The sequence below is a fragment of the Trifolium pratense genome, linkage group LG2 (genome assembly GCF_020283565.1).
Source record: "Trifolium pratense cultivar HEN17-A07 linkage group LG2, ARS_RC_1.1, whole genome shotgun sequence".
In the NCBI taxonomy this organism is placed as follows: Eukaryota; Viridiplantae; Streptophyta; class Magnoliopsida; order Fabales; family Fabaceae; genus Trifolium; species Trifolium pratense.
Window position 1 is genome coordinate 56,179,289 of NC_060060.1, and position 11,230 is coordinate 56,190,518.

Genomic DNA, 11,230 nt, shown 5'->3' on the forward strand with positions numbered 1-11,230 from the left:
TGACATCAACTTGTGCCTGGGGCGAAAATCCTTCCGCCTGAAGCGCCAAAACAGTAACTTTTTGTGTCTTCCTCGTTTTCAAGGCAATTTCCAACAATAGTGTTTCCTGTCGAATTGTATTTGTAGTTTAATTGAACGAAAAAGTTCTATTTGGTTGCAATATATCAATAATTATAACAACTAAAATTACTTGAAATTTGATAATAAAAATATCAAAGATGAAGAAATGGATTACAAGATCTATTCATACAAACTTGAATTATTATAATTAAGAAAGTGTTACAATCACTCTTTTCATCAAAACAAAGTACCTAAATACTTTGAGATTTAACAGAATCAGCATCAACAAATACAACATTATAAGCACCAGCTATAGTCAAAATCAAACGTGAACCACCTTCTCCAGAATTAAACTCTTGCAATCCAACATAAAAACAATCACCAGAACTATCTAAACAAAATCCAATCCTATAACTTGGTCCTTGTGTATGTGTCACAACTAAAAATTTACCACTAATTATCTCTACACCAGGATAATTTGCAGGACCACCAATACCAACACAGTTTTCTTGAATTTTATCATCAACAAACACCAACCATTTTGATGATTCGGCGCAATCAGGCTTCTCGATGAATTCGATCTCAAGATCGGAACTTGTTACCATTCCAATTTCTGGGCCGATTCCGGTGGTATTTTGTGGGATGGTGAATTTAACTGGTAAACCAGTTATAGCATTGTTTTGTAGGACAGTTACTGGACATTTTGAATCATCACCAACTTTGTTTAAGGTTAGTCCTCCCTTTGTGGGGATGTTATCAGTTGCTGGAGAAATGAAGTATTGTTTACCAAAGACAACAGGCTTACCATTTGTGTCAAAAACTGGTTGACCTGCATTGTTTGGTGAAAGGTTGGAGAGGAAAGTAAATAGGAGGAAGGAAAGAGTAAGGGATAAGGTAGGATTCATGACTTTGCTTTGTTTATACTTTTTGTGTTTTGTTGGTTTCATTACCTCTGCTCTATATAGTATGATATAGTAAACAAGATTTTCACACTCCACTATTTAATATTTTATATCTGTATAATATTTCTATAATTCTATTTTATTTTATATAATTATTATATAAGAATGAATGAAAGGTAGACGAATAATAAATTGAGTTGTTAAATTTTTTGGATGTCAAAATTAATCATCCAAAATATTGTTTTTTTTTTTTTTAAATTATAATGACTATTAATCTTTGTCGGAGAATCTCTGGAATACATAAGATAAATTTCTCATTTCGAATTAAATTTTCATGATATACATGAATTACCAATGACTCATCTAATTAAATTCTTCTAGATAGTTGGTTACAAGTTAGTTGTGGGTATCATACGCAAATCTACTTAGGTGGTTTATTCTCATTGATTGTTAGACAAATATCACCAAATTATCAAGGGATAGAGTATGTCTCACTTTATATAATACATCTATAATTGTATTCTATATAATTATGAAAGATAGGTGAGTAATAAGTTGTGTTGCTAAAATTTTTTTCTTCCATAAAAAAAAATTGTGTTGCTAAATTTTTTGGATGTTAGAATCAATCATCCGAAATATAATTATAAAAGATAGACGAGTAATAAGTGTTTTTGGTTAATAGGCAGTACTAATCTCTATCAAAGAATCTTTAGAATACATAAGATAAATTTTCCACTAATTTTCATGATATACAAGAATAAGATATCAAACTTCTCACTATTTACTAATCGTTAGTTGGTTCAGTGGTGATTGAGGTTAAACTTGGTAGGGAGGAACACGGTTTGATCTCCACAATTGCGATCAGGAGGGGGCTGAAACAATTTGATACAAGAACTGAACCCGAACCAGATTAAACAATCAGTGGGCCGGATACTAATAGTGAAAACCAAAAAAACTTCTCACTATTTATTTAAGGGTAATGTTAACATATCCCTAAAAGCACATGTCAACGATTCTTTAAATAATTATGAGTAATTGTTTCTTGAAACAAATAACTTTTGACTTTAAACAAATAAAATGCACAATTTTTAATTCAAATTTTCTATTGTATCTTGTAATACATTAACACGTGCCCTTAGAATATGTTTTAGTTTTTGCCTTTATTTAAAGGCGTAAAACCTTTAGAGCGTGTTTGGTTTGACGAAAAAATAAAAGAAAAAAAAAATTAAAATCAATAAATGAATTCTGATTAACTTAATCCAAGTTTATTTATTGGTTTATGTATTTTTCTGTCTTCCCTATTTTTTTTTTCTTCCATAAACCAAAGATACCCTTGGTATTGGAATCAATTTATTATGATTATTATTATTTTTTTATTTTTTTACAAATTTTATTATTAATTTAATTTAATAACTGATTTAATTATTATGATTGTATTTGGTACAAGCATGACCAATCTGTACTGTAACTCACGTGGCCAACAAACTATGTTTGACCATATCCTTTTTATACTTTGTTTCGATCTCTTTCGTGCTTTTGAAAATAACTTTAATTTTAAAATAAGTAATTTTTTAAAAATAAAGGATTAGGATGCTGTTCGGCATGTGCAAAACAGAGCAGCAGCAGCTATGCAAAGTAATTGCAAGAAGCCCCTATCCGGCCGAGTTAAATGCAACATTGACCTTATTTTAAGGGTATTAAAATTGGCATTGAAATGTTTATCCGTGCAAAAACATAGTGCTTAATTGGATGCACTATATTTTAGCTCAACTTAGGACCCGTCGACTTTGAGGTGGACTCAAAAAGAGTGGTCGACAGTTTTTCATCATCTATTTCATCCGGTTCTTATTATAAGAAGAAATTTATTTTTTAGATTCATGGAATGATTGATGTATCTGGTCCATATTATTGAGTAGATCAGAGTTTTTCTAATTTTTATAACGACTAAAATATTGAGTTTATCCGGAGACAAGTAAATGAGGTTACCCACAATCTTACTAAAGTAACCTTATTTTCAACTAGTCACCAAGTGTTAATTGATATATATACCTCATTGTATTAATGAAATGTTATTATAAATCTTTCTCTGTATAAAAAATACGTTTTAAGCATCACATGTATCACACTAGCTTATAAATAATTGGTGTATATGTATCATTCATGATATTAAGTTTTTTACTCTCTTGAATGCTAACAACTGATCGAGATGTCTACAATTATTGCTCTAAAATATTAATAGACAACGATCTGCTTTATAGATAATGCTTTATCTCTATGGTGCCACACATCATATAGGAAGATAATGTTTTATCGATTTGTGCAAGAGAATCAGAAAAAAATATTTTATATTGAATTATTTATCTACATTTATATTATATCTAGTACATATTTAATCTTATCTTTTTTGGACAGAAACATCTTTAATCTTTAATAGTTCATAAAGTAGAAAGTTTAACGAAACACGTGTTACACAAGGGCATACATCTTTCATAAGTTTTTTGATAAATTAAGGTTTACCCTTTGCAATGTTAAGATTTCGTTAATTTAGCTTTCATTGAATATGATAGATTAAGATTCCGCGTAAGTGATAACGTGATATGATTAATGAGAGGAGTAAACCGAAATTCAAGAACCTTAGAAGCAAATGGACGGAATCTTAAGTCATAATACATTTTCCATATAAACACGAATGGTTGAGAACATGATCATTCAGGAAATGGCCATGTTGGCCGAAGTCCCTCTGATTGAGGGACATGGCCACATTCACTTGAATCAAGAGTCGGCCGACGTTTAGAAGTGCACAACACTAATGTCGTCTTAGCCTATAAACAATAAAATGATGCCACCTAATGACGATTTCAGCAAGTGTACTGAAATCATACAAGTAGTAAAATCCAAGTGTCAAACTTAAGGATCGTGCTTACTGTCAATAATCATCGATAATCATAAAAACTAAAATTACATATAATTTGATAATAAAAATGTCAGAGATAAATTTTCATTTTGGATTTTGTCATCAAACTATTAATCAAATAAAGAAATGGATTACAAGATCCATTCCTACAAACTTGATTAATTATTATAATTAAGAAAGTGTTACAATCACTCTTCCACTTATTTATCAAAACAAGTACCTAAATACTTTGAGATTTAACAGAAGCAGCATCAACAAATACAACAGAATAAGCATCAGTTATAGTCAAAATCAAACGTGAACCAGTTTCTCCAGCATTAATCTCTTGTAATCCAAGATAACCACAATCACCAGTACTATCCAAACAAAAACCAATTTTATAACTACCATCTTTTCCATGTTTCACAACTAAAAATTTTCCACTGATTATTTCTACACCAGGATAATTTGAAGGACCACCAATACCAACATAGCTTTGTTGATTATTACCATCAACAAACAGCAACCATTTTGATGATTCAGCACAATCAGGCTTCTCGGTGAACTCGATATCAAGATCGGTACCTGTTACGATGTTATCGGTGGTACTTTCCGGGATGGTGAATTTAACTGGTAAGCCTGTTATGGCATTGTTTTGTAGGACAGTTACTGGACATTTTGAATCATCACCTACTTTGTTTAAGGTTAGTCCTCCCTTTTTGGGGTTATCACTTGCTGGAAAAATGAAGTATTGTTTACCAGAGACAACAGGGTTACCATTTGTGTCAAAAACTTGCTGAACTGCATTGTTTGATGGAAGATTGGTGAGAAAAGCAAATAGGAGGAAGGAAAGGGTTAGGGATAAGGTCGGATTCATGATTTGCTTTGTTTATACTATTTGTGTTACCTCTGCTCTATAAATAATAGTAAACAAGACTTTCACACCCTCCACTATTTATTATTTTATTTTATTTTTTGGTAAAAAAAAATAATATCAACAATGAACCTCCTCAAAGTTTTTTTTATCTAATAGTGACCAGAAATTTCGCTTTAAAGGTGAATAAGTGAAGTGTTCGGAGTTCGAACTCTGACTCCTGCATAATATATATATATATATATATATATATATATGATGTCCCTACTAACTGAACTCACGAGAACGAACCTCTTCAAAGTTATAAACTTGCTTATTGACAAAAAAAAGATATATTAATAGTAAATTATTAATGCATATGAAATATATTGTGAAGTAAGATATAACGAAAAACTGAAAAAACAAATATATAATTAAGACATAAGGTTAATGAACATGTATATGATGTCTGATAAAAATTAATTATTCTTCTATATAATATCATTAAATAAAAATATAGTAGAATAATTTGACGAAATACATAATTAGTTGACGGATCCAAAAACTTTTGTTTGTGGGGGCTAAAAAATATATTAAGAATTTTTATAAAATACACAACTATGGTGACAAAAAAACTCAAAATACATAAAAGTTTATATAGATTATGTTGGGTTTTTGTATATTGGCTACATTTTGCAAAAACATATTTTAGTCAAGTGTTGAGACAAGTGTGTTGACCCCAAGTGTTGTGACAAATGTTGTGACACTTTGAAACAACACCTGACTCTGTTCTGCGCGCGCTAGCTGGATGTTTTTATTTTCTACTCAATCTTTTGAAGATCTGTTTGAAGAATTATTTCAAGGTTTCTTACAGAGGAAGGCGCACGTGTTTAATGTGTTTCATGAGGCAGCTAAACCCTAGTTTTATTTTCCAAAGGAATTATATTTTTGGAAAATATATTTTTGCGGTTTCAAAAATATAACTATTATTTTCAAAAATATATCACTGCTGCCGCAATTCTAGAAGCCCTAATTTTGTCTTGAAGCCCAAGTCATTCTACTACTATAAATACGAAGGCAAGCATATGGTTTCAAGGATCTAAAATCGTGTTTTACAAAGCGTGTGTTTTAGGGATTTTAGAGTGTTAATTGTGAGCCTATCTTGTGTCTCATTGATGCAAGCTTAGGACCTGAGTGTTATTGAGTTGTAAGTGTGAACTTCTCCTAAGCTTTGAAGTACGGAGATTGTTCTATTGTGTTGTGTGGATTACTCGCAAGCTTTTAAGCAAGAGTGAATCCTAGTTTCTTAGGAGTGTGTCTCCACCTGTTGTGTTTGTGAAATTGAATAGCAGCGCTGTCTGTGTTGCTAAGGTGGGAATTGGGACGGGGTCTCATATCTAGGAGTTCCTAGGTAGAAGGGTCATTGGGTAGTGATTAAGTGAGAAGTTGTAAACGGGTGAGTTTAGCTTCGAAGTAATACTGCTGATAGTGGACTTCATTCCTGGATTGGTATCCCCCATAGTAGGCTTTAGGCTGAACTGGGTTAACAACTCTCGTGTGTTATTTACTTTAATGTTTGTATTGTTTTATGTTATTTGCTCTGTTTATAGACAAGTGTTGGCGCACCAGTAACAACATCTGTCTACAACAGACAAGTGTTGCTACACCTTGAGCAACACCTGTCCACTGTGTGCCAGGAATTTCAATTGGCATCAGAGCAGGCACCCTGTTCTGAATTTTAGGGTGAGCTCCAGGGAAATCGTTTCTGGCAAGGATGGACAAAGAAGGAGGTTTTGTTACCAGACCACCTCTCTTGGTTGGCGCTTCAAACTATGACTATTGGAAGTCCCGCATGATGGCCTTCCTAAAACAAATTGATAGCAAGACATGGAAGGCAATTCTGAGAGGATGGACTCCACCTGTGAAGATGGACAAAGATGGTAAACCAACTCTTGAGTTGAAATCTGCTGAAGAATGGTCCAAAGAAGAAGATGAGCTTGCTCTTGCAAACTCAAAAGCATTATATGCGCTATACAATGGTGTTGACAAGCACATATTCAGACTCATCAAAAAGTGTGTCTGTGCTAAGGAAGCTTGGACAATTCTTGAGACTGTTCATGAAGGTACCTCTAAAGTGAAGATGTCAAAACTTCAACTCCTAACAACTAAGTTTGAGAATCTAAGAATGAATGATGATGAAACCATTCAGGATTTTCACATGACCATACTTGATTTTGACAATCAATTTGATGCCTTGGGTGAAAAGATACCTGAAGAAAAGCTGGTAAGAAAAATGCTTAGGTCTCTACCTAAGAAGTTTGACATGAAAGTCACAGCTATAGAAGAAGCAAAGGATATCACAGATATGAAGCTAGATGAACTAGTTGGTTCACTACAAACCTATGAGGTAGCCACAAATGAAAAGATGGATAAGAAAAACAAAAGTATTGCTTTTGTTTCAAATGCTGAGGAAGAAGATCAACTGAGTGACACAGAATCTGAACAAAGCATCTCTGATGCAATGGTTCTTCTGGGAAAACAATTTAATAAGGTGCTAAAGAGAATGGACAAACGCTCTAAGACAGGTGCAGCCGACATTGGTCGCAACACTTACAGGAATTTCAGAAAACCTGTAACAGATGAGAAATCAGCTCCAAATAAAGGTGTTCAATGCCATGAATGTGAGGGGTTTGGTCACATCAGAAGTGAATGTGGAACCTTTCTGAAGAAACAAAAGAAGGGGTTAACTGTAACTTGGTCAGATGAAGATTCTGAAGGAGAAGCCGATACTGCAAAAGCTATACATGTATTGACAAGTGTTTGCACATCTGACACTGAATCATGTGAAGAAGAACTAACCTTTGATGAGCTTGCTGAATCATATAAAAAGCTGTGTCTGAAGAGTGCAGAAGTCTGCAGAGTCTCTGAAGAGCAAAAAGAGACAATCACTAAGTTGCAAACTGAGAAAGCTGCTAATTTGTCAAGAATCTCTGAATTTGGTACTAAATGGGAAGATAGTTTAAAGATCATTGAGCAACAGAAGGCAACTATCATCAACTTAGAAGCTGACAAGATCAAACAACTGACTGAGATAGCCCATCTGAATGAAGAGGTAACTGAATTAAACTCTCATCTTGAGAATTTAAAGAAGCATGTTCTTAGGCTATTCAAAGGAAGTGATCTAGATGAAATCCTGGAAACTTTGCCTGCCCCTAGTAGATCCAAAACAGGCATTGGGTATGAATACAAAAATGTTAATAGGATTATGGATTACAACAAAGAAGGGAAATTTTTGCCTGAGTTGAGTAAACAACCGTCTCCAAAAATGCATGACAGGATGTCGCCACACCTGTCTCCTAGACAGCAGAGACAAGTGTTGCCACATGTGGCACCACATCAGCAAAGATGGCAGAGACCTAGGTTTATACCTAGACCAAGAAGCAGGTACCATTCATGGAGATGTCATCACTGTGGAAGAAAGGGGCACATAAGGCCTTATTGCTACAAACTGTATGGTTATCCAAGTGAAATTCCACAAGAACCTGATCAATCCATCACTAAAACAAAGATGGAATGGAAGCAAAAAGATGATGCAACCAATACCAAGGAGTATACAGCTGAAAGCAGTGGGAAAAGTTTGATTGCCCATACATCTCTCAGAGCATCATCAAAAGAAGATTGGTACTTTGATAGTGGCTGTTCCAGACACATGACTGGTGTTGAAAAATATTTAAAGGAAGTAAAATCTTATGCCACAAGTTTTGTGACATTTGGAGATGGAGCAAAGGGGGAAATCAAAGGTATTGGAAGACTTATTGACCATGGTCTACCAAAACTTGAAAATGTTCTCCTTGTAAAAGGACTAACTGCCAATCTAATCAGTATAAGCCAACTATGTGATCAAGGCATGAAAGTCAACTTTACAAAAAATGAATGTCTGGTCAGCAATAATGAAGGAGACATCCTTATGAGGGGTGTTAGATCAAAAGACAACTGCTACTTGTGGATCCCTCTTGAAGAAGGTAATGTATCTACATGTCTCTTAACTAAAAATGAAGAGGTTAAGCTGTGGCATCAAAAATTAGGACACCTTAACCTGAAGAGCATGAAGAGAGTCATATCAGAAGAAGCTGTCAGAGGACTACCAATCTTACAGATACAGGAAGGCAATATTTGTGGTGAATGTCAGATTGGGAAGCAAACCAAAGTGTCGCACCAAAAGTTGCAACACTTGTCCACCTCTAAAGTTCTTGAGTTACTACATATGGATCTGATGGGGCCCATACAAGTTGAGAGTCTTGGAGGTAAGAAATATGTTCTTGTTATTGTTGATGACTTCTCTAGGTATACTTGGGTGAATTTCATTAGGGAAAAATCTGAGACTTTTGAGGAATTCAAAAATCTTTGTGTACAACTTCAAAAGGAGAAAGACTGTGGTATTGTAAGAATCAGAAGTGACCATGGTAAGGAGTTTGAAAACTCTAAATTTGCTGATTTTTGTGCTGCTGAAGGAATAATTCATGAATTCTCTTCACCAATTACACCTCAACAAAATGGTGTGGTTGAAAGAAAGAATAGAACCTTACAAGAATCTGCTAGAGTAATGTTGCATGCCAAAAATGTTCCTTACAAGTTCTGGGCTGAAGCCATGAATACAGCATGTTACATTCACAATAGAGTAACATTAAGGAAAGGTACTGCTACAACATTGTATGAACTATGGAAGAATAGGAAGCCTACTGTGAAGTACTTCCATGTGTTTGGGTCAAAATGTTATATTCTGGCAGATAGAGAACCTAGGAGAAAATTGGATCCCAAAAGTGATGAGGGGATATTTTTAGGTTACTCAACCAACAGCAGAGCGTACATGGTTTTTAACTCCAGAACAAGAACTATGATGGAATCAATTAATGTTGTTGTTGATGACAGTGATACAACAAGTGCAGATCCAGCTGAAGAGACAGATGTCATAACACCTGTCCCAACACCTGATGATGATCAAACTGAACCTGAACCTGATCAACATTCTGAGTCTACTACAGAGGTTCCTAGACCAAACAAGGGACCATCTACTAGAACACAGAAGAATCATCCTCTGGAACTTGTCATTGGAAATCCAAATCAAGGAATTGCAACAAGAAGATCAAAAGAAGCAATCTCCAATTCATGTTTCATATCAAAGATTGAACCAAAGAATGTTAAAGAAGCTTTGACTGATGAATACTGGATCAATGCTATGCAGGAGGAACTAACTCAGTTCAAAAGAAGTGAGGTATGGGATCTAGTACCTAGACCAGATGGTATAAATGTTATTGGTACAAAGTGGGTGTACAAGAACAAAACTGATGAAAATGGTGATATTACTAGAAATAAAGCCAGACTTGTAGCACAAGGATACACCCAGATAGAAGGAGTAGATTTTGATGAGACTTTTGCTCCAGTTGCTCGCTTGGAGTCCATAAGATTACTCTTGGCTGTGGCATGCATTTTGAAATTCAAGCTATATCAAATGGATGTAAAAAGTGCATTCCTAAATGGCTATCTAAATGAAGAGGTATATGTTGAGCAACCAAAAGGGTTTGTAGATCCAAGCTTTCCTAACCATGTTTACAAACTAAAGAAAGCACTTTATGGATTGAAACAAGCCCCTAGAGCATGGTATGAAAGGTTGACTGAATTTCTTGTCAGCCATGGATACAAGAAGGGTGGAAATGATAAAACCTTGTTTGTAAGAGAAGAGAAAGGGAAGCTAATGATAGCTCAGATATATGTGGATGATATTGTATTTGGTGGAATGTCGCGACAGATGGTGGAACACTTTGTGCATCAAATGCAATCTGAATTTGAAATGAGTCTTGTAGGTGAGCTAACTTATTTTTTAGGTCTTCAGGTCAAACAAATGGAAGACACCATATTTATCTCTCAAGAAAAATATGCAAGAAACATTGTGAAGAAATTTGGTATGGAAGGTGGTAGTCACAAAAGGACACCTGCACCTACACACTTGAAGCTTACCAAAGATGAGAAAGGGGTTGATGTGGATCAAAGTCTCTATAGAAGTATGATTGAGAGCTTACTATATCTCACAGCTAGCAGGCCTGATATCATGTTTGCAGTTGGAGTTTGTGCTAGATACCAATCTGAACCCAAGATGAGTCATCTGACTCAAGTAAAGAGGATCTTCAAATATGTCAATGACACATGTGGCTATGGAATTCTATACTCTCATGGTAATGATTCTACCTTAATTGGATATTGTGATGCAGATTGGGCTGGAAGTGCTGATGATAGAAAGAGCACCTCTGGTGCATGTTTCTTCTTGGGAAACAATCTAGTATCTTGGTTTAGTAAGAAGCAAAATAGCGTGTCTCTATCAACAGCTGAGGCAGAATATATAGCAGCTGGGAGTAGTTGCTCTCAATTGTTATGGATGAGACAAATGTTGAAAGAGTATAGTGTGGAGCAAGATGTCATGACACTCTTCTGTGACAATCTTAGTGCTATAAACATTTCTAAAAATCC

At 34.6% G+C, this 11,230-nt stretch overlaps 2 protein-coding genes across 2 annotated transcripts; both read right to left on the reverse strand.

The window, feature by feature from the left end:
* Positions 1–186: 186 nt before the first annotated feature.
* Positions 187–1,022, reverse strand: LOC123908416 (kunitz-type trypsin inhibitor-like 2 protein). The gene has a single exon (XM_045959038.1). The coding sequence runs from the start codon at positions 1,005–1,007 to the stop codon at positions 312–314; it is 696 nt and encodes a 231-aa protein (XP_045814994.1). The 5' UTR covers positions 1,008–1,022; the 3' UTR covers positions 187–311.
* Positions 1,023–3,986: 2,964 nt separating this feature from the next.
* On the reverse strand, positions 3,987–4,768 carry LOC123908231 (kunitz-type trypsin inhibitor-like 1 protein). Its single transcript, XM_045958802.1, has one exon. It carries the CDS (start codon positions 4,730–4,732, stop codon positions 4,097–4,099), a length of 636 nt encoding a protein of 211 aa, XP_045814758.1. The 5' UTR covers positions 4,733–4,768; the 3' UTR covers positions 3,987–4,096.
* Between the last annotated feature and the right edge of the window lie 6,462 nt (positions 4,769–11,230).